Source organism: Ceratotherium simum, chromosome 2 (genome assembly GCF_057802395.1).
Source record: "Ceratotherium simum simum isolate JZ-2026a chromosome 2, ASM5780239v1, whole genome shotgun sequence".
In the NCBI taxonomy this organism is placed as follows: domain Eukaryota; kingdom Metazoa; phylum Chordata; class Mammalia; order Perissodactyla; family Rhinocerotidae; genus Ceratotherium; species Ceratotherium simum.
This window is the reverse complement of record NC_141901.1, coordinates 3,887,634-3,906,709: the sequence shown is the minus strand read 5'-3', so window position 1 is coordinate 3,906,709 and position 19,076 is coordinate 3,887,634. Positions and strand designations below refer to the sequence as shown.

The window sequence follows — 19,076 nt, the reverse complement described above, 5'->3', positions numbered from 1 at the left end:
TTTGGCTCTACGTTTGCTGGATAAGTGACCTGGGCAAGTTCCTTAGCCTCTCTTAACTTCTATCCAATAGATAATACCCAACAGTGCTGTTGAAAATAATAACCGTACCACCGTTTGATAATGCTTAACCGATAGTAAGCACTCAGTAAGTGGTGGTTTTTCCATTGCTCGCTTCCTTTTTGCTCTATTTTGGAGGCGAGGAATACCCCTCTTGCCGTCATCCGTAGGCCTGGCCTTTCCAATCTCTTGTTCTGTTCTTGCTCTAATATTTTCTGTTGGCCTTTTCTGGTATGCCTTAAATTTTGGCTCAAATATCTTCTGACATACTGTAGACCTTCTGATAAGAGTTGAGAGCTTGGAAAGATAGATTTAAGGGACAGTGGTCTTTTGCTTGAATAGGAATTTTAATATGCCATTTCAGCACCTGGGAAGTACAGAATATGTGACTGTTATTCTGTTATCTGTCAGATATGCACGCCCCAGAGCTTTCAATATGTTCCTTAGGCTAAGCATTTTAGTCCACTCTGATCTGTCAGAAGTAAAAAGATCTGATTTCTTCCCAAAAGTGTCTTATTTTCCTCTGCTTGCTAAGAATTGAGAGCTATTTGGACACTTGATGCAGATGACACGATTCAAGGTGACTTACAGCGGTGGCATCTGTGTGGACCGCTCAGCTGTGTGGAGACAGGCTGTCAATGGCAGCCCTGCCCCGTGTGAAGCCTCTGCCCCGCACCCCGTGCAGCCCCGGGGCCAGGCACCCGGCCTCTGCCGCTGCACTGTGGGTGTTTGTCTGTCTCCACAGGACTGTCAGTCCCTTAAAGGCAAATGCAGCCTAGTTTGAAAGAATGAATGGTTGATTGAAAAAAGGAAAGCAGTACAGGAAAGAAAGATGAACAGTACATCATACACAGTGGAGGGCACAGAAGAAATGCCAGGGCTTCAAGGAGTCAAGTGATCAGTTCAATGACTGGTCTGATTCAGGACCTTTGGAATATCTCTCATGTGAGAAACAGAAAGATCTTTGTTGGTGCAAAAAAAAAGGTTAAGGATAGAGATGTGGCCAGCTGGACGTCGACCATGAGTGGAAGGAATGGACTCTGAGAGGAATTTGGTAATCCTGTGTGTTAGTAAAAGTGCACAGATTTTTTTTATTGAACATTTCAAAAGATGAGACTCTTTTGGGATTCTCTCATCTAAGTAGGAAGCCGACTCCTGGAGGAAACCTGTCTAGGCCTCCGGCAAGATTCTGTCAGCATTCAAACCTGACCCTGCGCAGTCTCTGCAGACGCTCCTTGCTTGGGCATTATGCTGAAGCCATGCGTTGTGAAGCAAGTATAATTTTATGGCTGAGCTTGTCTGAGTTTAGTTTGGTATGTTTTATTCTTCTCTCCTTTCTTTCTTTCATTTTTTTCCAACTTGCAAACAAATGTTTGTTGAACCCGTTGACGAAAGGCAGGCATTTGTGAGGTAATGAGAATATGAGGGTGAACGAGGTGGACGCAGTCCCTGGCCTGTCCTGGTCATTCCGGTGGAGTGTGAGAAGTGCCTGGACAACGGAAGGACAGGATGTTTGGGGGCACGGGGTGGGGAGTTTGGGGCAAATGCTGGGAGGACGTCACTTTTAGATTGAGGCCTGAAGCATAACTTCAGACAAAGAGTGTAGAGGAGTGTGTTCCTGACCAATGAAAAGCTTAATTTATTGGTATTTAGGGCTCATTGAATAGAGTATATTTTATAGCCTCCCCTTCCTTTGTGCCATCCAGCTGAGGGAGCTCCAAAACAACCCTGATTCCTGGGAGCGAAGCCCACTTCAGCTGCAGAGGGGCCCTGTTCTGCGGAGGGCTGTGAGGCCCCCGGCCGACACCTGCATTGTTCCCCCTGACACCATCATCAGTTGGCTTTACTTTTTCCAGCCTGACTACAGGAGTCACAGTGGACACTGAGGGAAATCGTGTGCTGAATGCTTCCACTGGAGCTTTCTGGAATTAAAGGAGTAAATCTCTTATCACCTTACTGATGTCTTCCTTTCTCTCTTTAAAACAACAGTTTTTATTATGAAAAAATATATACAAAAGAGTGTGTTTGTGTGTGTACAGTTTACAGAATAAACATTAAAATGAGCTCCCCTACCCTCACTCCCTAGCCTAGGAAACTAAATATTACCAACGTGTGCCTTTTTCCTCCTGCGCCCTCCACCCTCTTCCATTCATACCCACGAGTCTGAATCTTGAGTTCAGTGTTCTGAACTCGTTCCTCTCTTTTAGTATGTTTTAAAAGGTCATATTTCTGCTTGTGTTGAGATATTATAATATCAGACTTTCACTGTGTACCAACAGCAAACAAGAGGCTGGAAAGCTGTTTAAATAAATTGCTTGATTGTACTCTTTAAGCAGGAGAATACACTAGTAACATCAAAGTGCTTCAAAAATTTTTTGAAACAAAAGCCTTCTTCCAATTTTAAGGAAAACTTTAACAGGCTTTGTTAAAAGTATAGGTTTTCACAAACCAGGATACTACAGATGGACTAGCAGCAACACGACAAGGAATTGCTTCAACCACTGACCATTGCAAGATCCATGAAAGTGTTTATTCATTAGTAATAATGCTACACGCTAACCCAGTGTATGTCAAATGATTTTATGGTAGAAGAGTCTGAATTTACTTGGAGTAAAATATCTTGACATGTTAGTTGGGAGCCATTCTTGACATTATATTACTTCAATAATTCAAAATATTGAAATAGATCACGTTGGGAAATGGTCTGGGGCAACCATTCTTGAATTTGCTTTTTTCTTTGTAGTTGTGATGGATGTTGTTTTGTATTCTATATTTGCTTTGTTTCCTTCTTAAACTGTTCTGGTCTCCATCCAAAATAAAAGAATATCAAGTTTTGGATATCATATTTGACTACTATAGAAATGACCCCTGGTGAGTTGATTCCACAAACGTTTTGATTACTTGTCAAGTGATTTTTCAGGCTTTTTTCATTTGAATTGATCTCCTACGAGAAGAGTTGTTTTTGCTTGTTTGCTTTCTTGCCCTTTGAGCTCTAGTGTAACTTAGCAAGATTCCTTCCCCAGGAAGAAAGTAAGCACAGATCCTGTTACCATTTTGAAGTTCATGTGTAAGTTAATATGTAACTCAGAAACCAAAGTTGGCAGGATATAAAAACATTTGTATATCACTTAATATTTTTATTTCATTTCATTTCTGTGTTTTGATTCCTGAGGCAATCGGTTTTTCCAGGATTCAACAGGAGACGTTTTTCCCCCATCTATGAGGTTTTGGACTAAAGCCTTAATACTTTTCACAGCGATTTTTGCTGCTATACCGTAACTGTAAATCTTAGGCCTAACAGAAACCTATTTAGTATCTTATTCAAGCTGGGATTCCAGTCTGCAGTGACAGGGAATGATGTAGATTAGAACAATGGCTTCTCTGCATCTCAGTGTTCTTTACATTTGTGTTGTTAGCCATTTTAACTAGCCCCTAAAATCTCTCTTTTATGACTCTGAAGACGAGCCATCTGAATTCCACAATAATTTTACTATGTATTTCCATTATACTCCTAGTCACTTAAAATAAAGACTGGACAAAGAAACCATTCCCAATTGTTTAAGAAACAGTGAACTCATCTCTTGTTGGGCTGCGTGGAATGTGGTCTGAGAGGGAGACCTATGTTTTAGTTTCTCTCTGCCCACACAGGAGGAACTTTCTAACAAGATGCCATTCATTCGTGCCCATCGCAGCTGGTCAGAAACTGCTGTCCTGTGCCTGGTGAAAGTCCTCTGGGATCCTAGTATGGGCATCCGACCACGGGCAGCTTTAAGCAAGGGTATCCATTGAAACTTCTCCCGAGATCACGTGTGCAGGGCACCTGACTCTCAGCATCTCACACAGTTGGTGGCTCTTCCCTTCTCCCTCATGGCATCAGGATTTCCTGGAATATCTCCAGTCACTCTGTCCTTAGCCTTCTCTATACATTGGGGCACTCATCACAGACAGAGGTGCATCAAGATGACTAGGGTGGCTGCTGGAGCATTTTTGAGGGGGGAAGAGTAGGAGATGAGGTCTAAGAGGTGGCCAGGAGTTAGCTCATGTTGGGCTTTGTAAGCCACTGTGAGGAGTTTGACCTGGTCTTGGCTGACATGGGGAAGCCTTGGAGGGTTTTGAGCAGAGGAATGATAAGATCTGATTTACATTTTAACAAGATCTCTCTGGCCTCTCCGGGGATTGGCTGCAGCTAAGTGGGTGAGGGTGGAAGCAGAGACGCCAGCTGAGGAAGCCACAGAAACAACCCGGGTGAAAGATGGTGGGGGCTTGGACCAAGACGGTAGCACTGAAAGTGGCGGGAGAGGTCAATTTTAAGATACGTTTCTAAGTAGGGACAACATGTTTTGCAATGGCATGGCGGGAAGTTGTGAGAAAGAGAAGTGTCCCGAAGGATTCCAGGATTTTGGCCTCAGCCACTCGAAGGGTAGAGTTGCCATTTACTGAAATGAGAAGACCATGGAGGTTTGGGGATGGGAATTAGGAGTTCAATTTGGACATATTAAATTTGAGATGCCAGTTAAATCCAAGTGAAGTTGTTGAATAGACCTTTATATACAGGGGTCATTTGCATTTAGGAGGTGTTTAAAGCCTTGAAACTAGATGTAGTCACCAAGAGAATAAATAGATAAGACATCAGTGGAATGATCTGGGACTTTCTAAAAGATAAGGTCAGAAGAACTAGAAAAGGAGCAGGCAATGAGATAACAACTGAACCAAGAGGAAGTGATGTTTCAGAAGCTAAACTGAAAAAAACAGTTGTTCCAAGGAGGGAATGATCAACTTTGTCAAGTGTTGCAGGTAAATCAGTAAGATGAGATTTGAGAATTAATTGTTGATTTACCCACATGGAGGTCATTGGGTCCCTAAACAAGAACAATTTTAGTAGAGTACTGGAGATGAAAGCCTGAATTGGGTTTATTCAAGAGAAAATGGGAGGAGAGAAATTGGACAGAGTATAGACAGTTCTTTTAAGACTTGTAAATTAGAGGAGGGCAAAGGGATCATAGCTGTGGGGAGATGCAGGGTCAAGATTGTTTTCCCTTGAAGCTGGGATATAATATAAATATGTGTTTTTATATGGCTGATAGCAGTAACTCAGTAGGGAGTGAAAAAATCAGGAGAAAGCAGGAGAATTGCTGAATCAGTGTCCCTAGGTAGGCAAGAGGAGACGAGATCCAGTGCACAGTGGAGGAGTTGGCTTTGGAGAGGAGTGCAGCCATTTCCTACGTCTTAGTGGAGGAAGGCAGGCCATATGGGCACAGATGCAGGAGGTGGGTAGGGTGTGGTGTGGGACACAGGGAAGTTCTCTCTGATTGCTTCTGTTTTCTCAGTGAAACAGGAAGCACAGTCAGCTGAGAGTGAGAAGCAGGACGTGGTGGAGAGTTGAGGTGAAAGAGGAAAGTATAGAATAGTCGTCTAGGAGAGTGGAGAGTAGATGGAGTAAGGCCATGTGGAAGGATTGCTGGGCAGCCGTAAGAGTCCCCTTTGAAGTTAGCAGCCATAATTTAGGGTGAAACTCAGGTCAGTGGGATGTGTGCTTTTCTCCATCTATGGTCAGCCGCCGTGGTAGGGATGCAGAGTGGGGAGAGAATTGGATTTAACTAGGGTTGAGGTTTAGCCAGGTGAATGCACTGAAGGGAGAGAGAGGCAAGGGGGCTGATGGTGCATGCCAGGAGGTGAGTGTAATGATGCACCCTGGATCTAATCTGAGTAGGACAAATGAAGACATAAGGGGGATGAGGTGGTAAAAAGACTGGAGGATTGATGGATTTTAGGTTCTGATGTGGCTGAAGGATATGTGAAGTCAGGGTATTGGAGGACATGCTCTGGAAAGATAGGAGTTGGTCAGTCAGAGAGTCGAGCAGCCTGAAATGGAGATCGTGGAGGGGTGCAGGTATTGATGGTAGGGTCTAGAGCAGTGGCTCTCAGTCATGAGCGGTTTGCCTCGGAGGGGACATTTGCAATGTCTAGAAACACTTTTGATTGTCGCTACTGAAAGGGGAGAAGATGCTACTGCCATCAAGTAGAGGTCGGGGATGCTGCTAAACATCCCACAGTGCACGGGAGAGCCCACAGCAAAGAATAATCTGGCCCAATTGTCGATATGCCAAGGTTTAGAAGCCGTGGTCTAGGGTGTGACCATGGGAATGAGTGGCTGGGGTGGGCCTGAGGATAAGGTTATGGAAGAAGAGAAGATAAACAGAGAGACCAGGGTTTTAGAAGGTTTGTCTTATGACTAATGGAATCTCCCAGAATTATGACAAGAGTAGTGTTGGAGAGAAAGAGAGCCAGGGATAAGAGAAAGTTAACTAGCTACATATGGAGTCATTTTATTTTTCTGGAACTAGCTGATTGGCTAGAGTTGGAATTCATATTCCTGGCTCTAAAAGCTACCTGTTTAAATTAGCAAAATTGTGACAGTTTGTTGTTTTTTTAAAAAAAGCCATTTTTATCATATTTATTTATAATAAAGGCAGTTTATTAACCAGTTTTGGTGTAATTAAATTAAATCTGTCTTGACTAGATTGTCTAAAAGCCGTTTAGGGATTTGGGTAGTCTTTTTGGTTAAAATTCCGTGATTGTAAACTTGGACACTTGGCCTAGTTCTGTCTTTAAATAACATCTCAGGGTAACAGTTCTTGCAACCAGGCCTTGTGGCAGGGGTCTGGTTGGAGAAAATCCTTGAGAAACTTGACTTACTGACGTTAAAGACTGTGGCTTTTCTTGCAGTGCCCATCACTCTGGAGAAAACTGGTCAAAATCACACAAATAAGTAAGGGTTTCAAGCCAGTCTTGGTTCCTGGAATAAGCTGGTCACACCGTCCGGTCTTGTGCTCTGTCCTTCATTTTGAACTCAAGTGCCCAGGGCTGCTTTTCTGTCTACCCGCAACAGCAAGGAACGTCTTTTGTTTGCTTCTTGTTTGAAAGAAGGGCTTGATTTGAGGTTTGAACCACAAAAAATAATCCATTGTTCCCTATAATAATAATCCACCCTCTTGAGCAGAAAAAATCTGATGCATTGTGGCTGTCAGTTTATTTAAAAGAATAGCCAAAAGTGCCCATTGTGTCCTGGGAATAAACATTTGGAAGATGGTTGGGAGGAATGGGGGAGTACTCTTGTTCTCCTTGGCCTAGAGTCATAGTTAAGACCTCAGGAAGAAAAAATTCTGAATATGACCGTCAGTCTTGGGTGACAATACCCTTCCTTATTCTGCTCGTCTGTTACATTCTAAGAGTAATTGGAACACTGCAGATGTGGATTCTCCCCAAACTATTTCTTTAAAAAATATCTTATTTTGAAGATATGTGTTTTAAATTTTTTCTGTATTAACTCTAATTGTTTCCAATTTTAGTCCAAATAAGTTTCTTTCTAACCTTCATTTAGTCCATGAAAGTGTGTCTTTTTGAGTGAAGATTATTTTATTTTAGCAGCAACCCTTAATAATTCCTGCAGTTGCCTCTGATTACAGATCTTGAAAAAAGAGCTATTTTTATATTCCAAGTGCTAGACATTTTAACTACTATTTCCTGGGCTTAGGCTAACTGAAGAAACTCGATGGGTAAATGAAAATGCGACCAGTGTGGTCAGCTGTTTCTTGAGTACACATGTATCTAGCACACTGAAATCTAATGGTAGGTAAGATTTCACTAGCGAAAACAAGATAATTTATCCTTTTTTTTTTTTTTTGCCTTAAATTGTTTATAGGAAAAAGGTCAGTTAAATAATAAACATGGATTTTTTTTTGTGTGTGTGAGGAAGATCAACCCTGAGCTAACATCCATGCCACTCCTCCTCTTTTTGCTGAGGAAGACTGGCCCTGGACTAACATCCATGCCCATCTTCCTCCACTTTATATGGGATGCCGCCACAGCATGGCCAGACAAGCGGTGCATCGGTGTGCTCCCGGGATCCGAACCCGGGCCACCGCAGTGGAGCGTGCACTTAACCGCTACGCCTAAACATGGCTTTACAATGAGGTAATATTTTACCTAGAATAGTTTTAATTGCTTTAAATATGGAAGATGAGAAGAGTTCAATATGATATCAGTTGAAATGTGACAGGTGAATATGAGAACTATTTAAAGAAGTAAAAATATGGCCTCTACATCATTAAAAACAGACCATCAGAGAAGCAACCAAGATGTCCTTCAGTAGGTGAATGGATAAACTGTGGTACATCCATACAATGGGTATTATTCAGCACTAAAAAGAAATGAGCTATCATGCCACGAAATGACATGGAGAAACTTTAAATGAATATTGCTAAGTGAAAGAAGCCAATCTGAAGAAGCTATATTTACTGTATGGTTCCAACTATATAATTTTCTGGAAAAGGCAAAAATACAGAAACAGTAAAAAGATCAGTGGTTACCAGAGGTTTAGGGGAAGGGAAGATAGGAATGAGTAGGTGAAGCACAGGGATGTTCAGAGCAGGGAAACCATTCTGTATTTTACTGTAATGGTGGATACATGTCCTTAGACATTTGTCAAAACCCATGGAATGTCCAACACAGAGTGAAGCCTAATGTAAACTATGCACTTTAGTTAACAACGATGTAACAGTCTTGGCTCATCAATTGTAACAAATGCACTACACTAATGCAAGATGTTAATAACAGGGGAACTGGGGGATGGGGGAGGGATGAGGAACTATGTGGGAACTCTAATTTCTGCTCAATGTTTCTGTAAACCTAAAACTACTCTAAAAAATAAAGTCTATTAATTAAAAAGAAAACATAAATATTAGGTATAGATGAACTAGTAAAAATATCTTCTTACTAAAAAACAAAACAAAAGCAAATGCCCAACCATGAGCAGTTTATCCTGTTAGTGGCAGTACCCGGCTACAGAATGTTCTGCCAGCAATGTATAGTGCACAATGGCAGTGGATTAATGTATATCTCTGGTAACTTTCTTGTATTTTTCTTTGTTGTCTTGTCTGATAAACGTGCACCGTGGTATTCATGTTAAATCCTACCCTGAAGCTCTCTTTTGTTCCTTTCTCTCCAGTGACTGCTGGCGTATCGGCCTTGGAGGTTTACACGCCAGAAGAAATCTTCGTGGCAAATGGGACACAAGGGAAGCTGACATGCAAGTTCAAGTCCACTAACACAACCGGCACGTTGACCTCCGTCTCCTGGAGCTTCCAGCCAGAGGGGACCGACACCGCTGTGTCGGTAGGAAAGCCTGACTGCTCTCCGCTAGTCCTGCCTCACATAATACCCTCAGTGTCCATCCATGTTGTCACAAATGGCTAGATTTCATCATTTCTTATGGCTGAGTAGTATTCCATTGTGTATATATACCACATCTTCTTTATCCTTTATCCCTTGAGGGCGCTTAGGTTGCTTCCAAGTCTTGGCTATTGTGAATAACGCTGCAGTGAACACAGGCATGCATGTATCTTTATGCATTGGTGTTTTCATGTTCTGTAGATAAATACCCAGCAGTAGAATAGCTGGATCGTATGGTAGTTCTATCCTTAATTTTTTGAGGTGTCTCTGTACTGTTTCCATAGTGGCTGCACCAGTTTGCACTCCCACCGGTGTAGTGTAATTAATGGTCCAGGCTTCTGACTGGTCACTTCCAAAAGGACTGAGTGTGTTATCTGTAATAGCCTTCATGGCCCTTCTCTTGCTTCAGACTCTCCAGGAAAAAATCAGTTCAGCATCTCTTAAATGCAGCTTATTTCCCTGGCTTTGCATACCACTCTCCTCTCACCATCCCCCAGTTCCTCCCACCATCAATTCCCATTTGGAATTTCTCTCTTCTACAGAGCAGCCCCCAACTAACCTTGCTGACTCTCATCACGATTTATCCCGCATCTTTCCAGCTTTCATTTCCCCCATTTTTATTTGTATTTCTTGTAAGTATTCATATATATCTATGTACACACACTCCTTTCTGATTTAATTATAAGGTCCTTGATTTACCTGACAGTCTACCTGCTTCGGCAGTATTCATTGGGAGCTTACTGTGCAGTGGGCATGGAGAGTCTTCAAAAATGTGTAAAACACCATCTCTGCTCTCCCTCAGGGAGTCACTAGGAGTAAGAATGGCGTGTCGATGACTTCGGAGTGATGTGAGTGCAGAACAGAAATACAGGGCCAGAGGGTTGAGAGGAAGGTTAGTTAGTAACTGGATGAGTGCTCGTTAGCGAATAGGTGCTGATTAAACATGCACTGACTATCCTGATTCTTGTCTGTTAAGTGGAGACAGTAGAACTTCCCAGTAGGGGTGTTTTGAGGATAAAGTGGGATTATGCAAGTTAAATGCTCAGGACAATGTCTACTCCTGAGGTGCTGATACACGCAGTTCACTACGTTGCTGTTGTCCCTCTGCGTGTTGACCACCCTGTAAATACTGGTGCATTGTCGTGAGTACTTGGCAGGGACCGAGTCTGTTATTTTTCTTTAATCTAGATAAATTCTTCTTTTGAATGATGACGAGTCCCGTTTGTTGATCGTCGCCTAGGTGCTGAGTCCGTCACATGCCTGTGTCACATAATCCCCACACGTTTATGAGGAAGGAGATTGGGGGCAGGTGGGAACTGACCCAGAGTCAAGGTCACACCACACAGGCCAGAATTGTTCAATCCCTGTTTTGTTGAACACCAGTTACTATATTATTTCCCTTATATATTACTTATCTCTCAGACGGAAAGTTTGTTAATAATACTTACTGTCTGTAGGCTTTAGGGATTATTTAAAGCAATGTTTCTCAATCTTTTTTTTATCATCACCTTCCTAAGGAGCATGTTTTAGACTTTTTTTCCTCATTGCTGCCCGCCTTCCATGGAATTTTAGTACCACAGATGTTACTGTATACCTGTGCCTTACAGATAAAAAGAGGAAGATTTTTTTCCCATCCTCCCCTGCCCCCAGAGCCAATGTTTGCCCCCTTGTGGGAGATCTCACCCCTGCTGAGAAGGTGTGGTGTAGGGTTTCTGTAAGAAGCCCTCTCTGGGTAGCTATGAGGAAATTACCTCATAGCTGCTGCTTATCTGTGAAAATTTGGAAGTGTCTTTTTTTCTGTTTTGCTGTGGGCCCTTGTGTTAAGAATTTACCCTCGCTGCCTTTCCTGAAAAAACAGAGTGACTACCGTCCACTGTCCATAGATCAGCAGTTCCTGAGGGTCTTCTTTGGGAAAACTTGGAGTTTGTGTGGAAGTGACTGTGGCCCCTGGAATGAAAACATCTATATGTTTGGCCTAAGTGGCTTCATTTTCCTATGTGATATTATTGCAGCTGTATGTTTTCTGTTGAAATAAGTCTCCATGAGAAAAGCTCTGTTGCGCTGGGTTGGAACATATACCTGATTTCCAGATTCTTGAGTGAACCTGTGTCCCCCAGGATCTGTAAAAAGGGAGGCCCCCCGGGTGTCGTGCCTGAGAAGGAGGGAAGGGTGAGGTCAAGTCAGGGATTGTGAATTTAGGTGACTTCCTCACGGGGTCCAGCTGGCTGTGATTCTGTGTAAGACAAAGTGCAGGAGTGAGTGAGAACAGGCATCCCACAGGTGCTGTGGGGAAACGGTGTCAGAGGCATTCTGCTGCTTCACGTGAGCATGGCATCAGTGTAGACCGCGCATCTGTGAGGCAAACCAGCACACATGAGTTACTCAGGAGGGTCCACAGCACTACCTAACCTTGTGAGGACAGCCCACTCGAGTCTTCTGTAAGAGTAGGTGTGAGGCCGGTGTTTAGTCCATAGAAAATGCAGCAGCATCAGGAGGTGCCCAGAGGTAATCACTTTCTCTTAAAGAGTGGTTCCATTTAGGCTCAACACATTCTTGTCGTGTGGGTCGAGGCAGGTGTACATACCTGAAGACTTAATATTAAAAACATGCTGTATTTCGGATTGATGTTTTTAGCTAATCAGTTTATACTTACCCACCAACCCGATTACAGTTAATTCCAGAATGCTGTTATTGCTACAGGATCCTTTAACTCCCAAATGTCGGTACACATTTAATAAGATGAGCAAGCTGCTTTTGACTTTTATAGATTTTCAGGAAAATTCAAGCCTGACATACCACAGATGGCTTTTCAGGTCCATGGGAGCAGAGTCTGCGTGTCTAAAATGGAGCTCATCTTTTCCCCCTCTGTTTCCCTTCTCTGCTAGTCGTTTTTGAGTAGTTGTGTTCTTCTAGGGACCTAATTTTAAAATCTTGAGTTTTAGGGGCCAGCATGGTGGCGTAGTGGTTAAGTGCATGTGCTCTACTTTGGCAGCCCGGGGTTTGCAGATTCGGATCCTGGGTGTGGACCTATACCCTGCTCACAAGGCATGCTGTGGCGGCATCCACATGCAAAAAATAGAGGAAGGTTGGCACAAATGTTAGCTCAAGGCTCATCTTCCTCAAGCAAAAAGAGGGACATTGGCAATGGATGTTAGCTCAGGGCCAGTCTTCCTTACCAAAAAAAAACCTTGAGTTTTGTGGGGTTTTTTTGTCCTTCCCTATTCCGTGTGCTACTTCCCTGCACCCCTCATACCCTCCCTGAGAAATAGGAATGTTTGCCGGCTCTTCCTCCTTCGTTCACCTCTGGCTTTTGTCCGCCCTCCTGCTGTGTGAGAAACACGGTGCCTGGCCTGGGGCAGTAACCCCGCGGCTGCTCCTCCGCCTCTGGTCTTCCATCCTCAGTCCCGCCCTGTGCTCCGTCAGGCGCGTGATCTTACCATAGCTCTTTCACCTCGCCTGTCAGAGACCTCATGGTTTCCCGTGGCTAACAAGGCTTGTCTAGAATGCAGAACTCGTAAAAACTTCAGTTCCAGCCTAGCACTTCAGCCCTGCTTCTGTTCTCTTATGTGATCCCCTTCAGTCTAGTGAAAAATGCTTTCTGCTTTGTTTTCCCACTTCTGAACTCTTGGCGTTTAAGTTGTACCCTGTCTTCACATTCTGACCCCCCGTAAGGCCTCTTTTGACCTTTTTAGCTTTTCTTAAAACTCACTGCCACATTAACTGGGCCACTCCTATGATGTGGAGTCCCTGACTGTGACGTTTTTCTCTTCTTCATCTTGAATGTGAGCATTTTCAGGGGAGAGACCTATCTCACATCTTGGAGGTCCCTCGTGGCTGTAGCGCGGTGGCTTGCACTCAATCAATATTGGTCGATAAGGAGATCTGGTCTTTTTCGTGAATTTTCTCATTGTTTCGTTTCCCTGTTTCTTGCCGGTTTGACCAAAGCATTACTCATCAGTTCAGTTCAGCAGACAGACGTAGTTCCTGCGATGTGCTGAGGAGCACAGGGATGAACACAGCGCAGACCCCGCCTCCAAGGGCACCCAGGCTGATGAGGGAGACCGACTGAGGGAGCAGTGTGCGCGGAGACACAGCGGTGGCAAACGACGTGGTGAGGGTCTGCGTTGCTGGTTCAGAAACGCAAGGCAGGGAGTATTTGTGGATGAGGTGGGAAAGGAAGACAGAGACCAGGTGACAGAAGGACTTGCTTGCTAAGAGTTTATGGTCTATTTCCTGGTGAAGAATAGAGAATAGAGTTTTGAGCAGGTGAGATACGATCAGACATGAGAGGCATTAAATAATGGAAATAGCCCAAGCTTTGAAATCAGAGCTGGGTTTGAATTCGTTCTCTAAGACCTGTGACCTTGAGCAGGTCACTAAAGTCCTCTGAGCCTCACTTTTCTCATTGTGGAATATCTGGCAGGTGCATCTCACCTTACACAGTGGTTACGAACATCAGAGCATTGTTTTCCATGGGTGTTTCACATTCTGCACAGCCTGTAAACAGACGCGCTGGCTGCCTTTCTTGTGCAGTGACTAGCCTTGGAAGACAGAGATGGTGTCTCCCCTGGAGCAGAGAACAAGTTTGCTTACTGTCCAGTATGGTAAAGATAATACCTCCCTGTGGGGCAGAGGTCAGACAGGCTCCCTGCTCATTACAAAGGATTTGGGTCCCCTAAGCTTGGGACTCCTCAGCTGTGATGCAAAGCCTCTGCATGCACAGCCTCTGCCTGAGCCCCTCCGTACTGTCCCTGTGGGATTTGAGGGGGTCTGGGGGTGGTGGGGAAGCAATGGCCCCAGATAAAAACATGCTGCTTGCTGTGTTGTAAAGAATAAGGTCCTTTGTCTCCAAGTCTTCGTAGGAGCAAAGACTTCACAGGAGTCTTCTGTCTTCTGCCAGCACCTGCAAACCTGTGGCAGACGAACTTAGCTTGCAGCGAGGATCAAATCTCAGACCCTTCATGGTTCTTAGCATGCATTTAAGTTATATTAAGCGCAGGGTATATATTTGATAAGTGGTAATTATTATTATTATTATTATTGTTTTTCAATGATCATTTAGACATTGTGGAGGATGGATTAGAGGAGGTTGAGGCTGGAGTCAGACAGACCAATTGAGAGGCCACAGTCCAAGATGATGAGGGTATAAAATCAGGTATTATCAGTGGGAACTGAAGAGAGAGAAGAGAGCACTGAGAGAAGGCAAGAGGCAGAATTGACAGGATTGGGCGATTAATTGCATGGGGGCGAAGATAGAGGAATCAAGGATAACGCCAGGATTTCTGGTTTGGGAGACTGGAACGTATCCCTCAGTCAAGATGAGATACACAGGTCGAAGATGAAGTTTACAGGAGAGAGTGACAAACGGGGAGGGCAGGGGCAGCGGGGTGGTACAGTGAGCCAGCAGTGGGGTGAGGAGTCTAGAGCTCAGGAGACACTATGGATGGAGAAAGAAGTTGGGAGTTAAGAAAATATAGATGGTCATTAAATCCTAGGAATGGATGAGCTTGCACAGGGGTTTTCAACGTGCACAGAGGGTTCCAAAAATGTTCTGTTTGAATTGCCAGTGGACCTCAGTGGTTGACAAATGCTGGTTTCTACCCCTAAGCCCACTCTCACCCCATCCGTGAATAAGAACAGAGACATCAAGACTCCAGCAGAGCTGCTTGGATCAAAGCCAAGTGTCAGGATAGATCCCGCCAACTAGGCTTTGCCTTGCCACCAGGGTGCTGGGTTTGACAGTTACTTTGAGAAATGAGTTCCTTTGCTTAAAGGCAGGTCTGGGGTGAGTGAGAGCGGAAAGAGGAAGGGGCTAAAGGCTGAACCTTCAAAGACAGGCGAGAACATTTTGGGTTGTCTGGGTTTTGTTCCTCTCACATACCCATGAATTTTCCATAAGAAAGCAATAAGAGGGAGAAACCCATCATCCCGTGATGAAACCCATGATCTGTGCTATGTGGGCTTCTTTTTCTCCACGTGTTGGTGTGTCTTCATGGTGCGCTTTGTGAATTGAGACGGAAACCTTTGGCTTCACTGGCTCAATCGCGGTGTCGTCACAAGAGCATTGGCTCTGAAGCGTCAGATGGTTGACTTGGATTCTGGATCCACCACCTGTTACCGTTGTGACCTCGGGCAGATGGCTTCTCTGGGTCTCCATTTCCTTAGTTATAAAAACGTGGGTGGTAATCACTTCATCACTGGGAGATTGAGAGGATGAGAGATGATAGACGTGTTTATTTCTTCAACTGAAACAGGATCGAACCCCGATTCCTAAACCTCTGTCCGGCTCAGGCCCCATCGCTTGAGATTTGTAATGAGACGTATTTCTTTCTGTATGAAGTCTTTTTTAAAAGAACTTTTCACAGCATGGCTGTCACACAGTCTAGAACTTCTGCCTCTGAGAATAGCTCACGTGTTCTTTTTTTCTAATTGCAGTTTTTCCACTACTCCCACGGGCAAGTGTATCCTGGGAATTATCCACCATTTAAGGACAGAATCAGCTGGGCTGGAGACCTGGACAAGAAAGATGCATCAATCAACATAGAAAACATGCAGTTTATACACAACGGCACCTATATCTGTGACGTCAAAAACCCTCCTGACATTGTTGTCCAGCCGGGGCACATTCGGCTCTACGTTGTAGAGAAAGGTACTTCCTCGAGCATTTCTGCAGTAACGACCCAGTGCCCTTTGTCTCGTGTTTAGTCGGAGAACAAGAGTTACGTTTCCAGTGTGTTTGAAAGGAGAGTTTTGCCACACGGTTATGCTCCCTGTTTCCGTGGACCTGTGGCTCTACCAAAGCTGCCTGGGGGGCGGGGAGCTGCTGCTCATTCCAACCAGAGCAGCCGATTTCTCCGTTTATGTACCTGCTGTCTGAAGCCTGTTGATCTCATGTCAGGAGCATTAATTTTTCGATGTTAATTAAAAGTAAGACCAAATTCAGTATGGTTAGAGGAGGCGGGCAGTGGGAAAGAAGGAGACTAATGTGTTTCGATATTCTCCAGGAGAAAGTTTTAACATTTGCACAAACAGTACAGCTATTTCTTCCCTTTTGTGAGAATAAGCAGGAAATGCAGGTTCTGGTGTCTCATTTTGAGACAAAGTCTGCTTTGTTGGAGGGTAGATTGAGGTAAATTCACATCCCCAGTTTTTCTTTGATTTTAGAGCATCGAGAGGGATTGTGTGTGTAGAAATGCTTAGTTCTGTAGTTCATTCTTTTTTTTTTTTTTTTTTTAAATCCATAGCACAGGCCACTGGAACTCTAATTTTATTTGTTTTTTTATTTTTCCCCCAAAGCCCCAGTAGATAGTTGTGTGTCATAGTTGCACATCCTTCTAGTTGCTGTATGTGGGACGTGGCCTCAGCATGGCCGGAGAAGCAGTGCGTCGGTGCGCGCCTGGGATCCGAACCCGGGCCGCCTGCAGCGGAGCCGCGCACTCAACCACTAAGCCACGGGGCCGGCCCTGTAGTTCATTCTTTATCAGCTAATATTTGTATGTCATCACTTAGATACCAGGATCTCATAATTTGGATAATAAAAGAGGGTGTCATAACTACTAAAGGAAGACACTTGCTTATTCATTTAGTAGAAGTCCATTTCTTCTCTCTGTTAGCAATGTACCTTAACACTATTTCGTTCTTTCTCTCCAGAGATCTTGCCCGTGTTTCCGGTTTGGGTGGTGGTGGGGATAGTTACTGCCGTGGTCCTAGGCCTCACTCTGCTCATCAGCATGATTCTGGCCGTCCTCTATAGAAGGAAAAACTCCAAACGGGATTACACTGGGTAAGAAACACTGCTTTTTAGGGAAGGGTTGGAGGACAGGAATCAGGGTTTATAAAAACGTCTGCATTTTTTATGGAGAAAGAATTGTGAAGAATTAGCTACTGTTTGCTTTCGTGCCAGAATCGGGCCGTCTCCTTTGGAGGAGTTCTGACATCGGCAAGCAGAGATCAGTGGCTGCCATTAAATGTGGACTGTGACACTCATCCCTGTTGTACAGTTTCTTTCTCGGGTTTGGTGACATGAACTGCTCAGCAGTCTGCCGTGTGTGTCAGTACCGTCCACTCTGCAATTAGTATTATTAAGCCAGAGCCATCACTTACTCAATTCAAGAGGTTAATTTTCATCTCTTGGCAATAATCTCATAAGGCTCTTATTTCCAGTTGGGCAAATACCAAACTCTACTCAAGAAGAGTTGTGCTAGTAAACAACCCCCACCCGATGCAAGGATGCAGGGCTTTTCCTTTCTGTAGTTTTGTGATCCATATTATTGCTTTGACCCTTCTCGAATGCATGGCTGGCCTCAACCAAGCTGGGGTAATAAGAGTTAAACACCAAAATATACCGGCAATACCGAAAAGTAGAATTCCTTTTGTTTATGGCTTCTCAGAGAGCACACACTTGAGCCTGGGTGTGTGTCTAATGGAAAGACCTTCTCTTCCCCACTCCAGCTGGAGAGCTGACCACGTAAGCTCTGTAGAACTCGTGTGGTAAGACAGAGTGAAGGCTGGACGCAGGCGAGGTAGCACGAGCTGTGGCCCGGGTGCACGGCTCACCTGCCCATCCCGAAGGGCTGTGAGCTGGGAGGATTGCATGCCCGGGACGCCCTTGCTGGTGGACGGTGGGAACCTCTCTCTTTGGGATCTGCTGCTCTAGTGTTTAGGAGCGCTGTGTTTTAACGAGTTCAAACTCACATATTACTTGCTTGGAATGCTTCTGTTCTGCTGACTGTATCTACCCCCTTGCATGGTGAGTGTTTCATGATGAAATATAACTGGAGTGTTGGTTTTCAACGTGAGACTAATCCAGGGTGGTGACATGCCAGTCTCTGTAGTTCTTGCTTTGGGGTTAGTAAAGGGGCAAAAAAGCCTGCCTTCCAATCCTGCATGGCATCGTGAATGCTGCTGTTCTTCTTACTTTGGTTTTTTTCCCTCCCCTGCCTTTTCTACCTTGGTGTGCCGGGATCAGATCCTGCTTATCTTCCACTTCTTAAGGAAAGCTGACATAGACGACACATTGGGACTGTAACAGGGCTGGGTCTCCTCCTCCACTCCCACTAGACACATGGTAACTAATCACATCGCCCGTTGCTGTTAATATTCATGTGTATGTATTCAGCCCGTCTCCCTTGTTGACAACTAACCAGCTAGCTCTGAGCTAACCCAACAGCTGTTGTGGTTTGTCCACAAATATGTCATGTGTCTGTAATTAGAAACATGTCGAGCATACCATCCCAATGAAATTGGGTTGTCAAGTTACCTAGAGGTTGTATGATCATCTGACCATATATGTTCTTCATGTAAAATGCCTTTGTGTGTGTGTGTGTGTATTTTAGTTTTCCTTTTTCATACGTGAATTGTATTACTGGTGATTGAGACCCTCTTTGTGTTAGAATATTCAGGCCATTTTGGTTTGGGGCGTATAGCCTCCCATTTCAGAGAAGACACAGTTTGCAGAATGCATGTTATGATTTGGTCTTAGTAACAACATTTTAAACGTGATCCTCTCCAAACTCCTAAGATTTTTTTCAAAAATATGTTATAAAGGATTTAAGCTCTGCTGATGACCCATTTCATTAGGGAATCCTGGCATTCACGTTCTCGGTTTATTTATGAGATAGGGCTTGTGTTGAAGACCCCTGTGCCCCTGAAAACATTCAGCCTGTGTGATGTGGCTTCCACAGTTTCTTACCATTCCTGACTTCCTGGGTTTTCTTTGGTTTGGTTGTGGTATTGGTGGGGAAATAAAATATGGAGAGCCAGGGAGTGGAAAGAATGAGACGAGTCAA

At 44.2% G+C, this 19,076-nt stretch overlaps 1 protein-coding gene across 1 annotated transcript in view; it reads left to right on the top strand.

The window, feature by feature from the left end:
• LOC147917725 (myelin protein zero-like protein 1) overlaps window positions 1–19,076 on the top strand; it is a 60,485-nt gene that overhangs the window by 29,702 nt on the left and 11,707 nt on the right. The window contains exons 2-4 of the mRNA XM_087437474.1: window positions 9,065–9,231; window positions 15,724–15,937; window positions 16,939–17,071. Of these exons, the coding sequence (XP_087293600.1) occupies window positions 9,065–9,231; window positions 15,724–15,937; window positions 16,939–17,071 (514 nt within the window). The remainder of the gene's footprint in view (window positions 1–9,064; window positions 9,232–15,723; window positions 15,938–16,938; window positions 17,072–19,076) is intronic.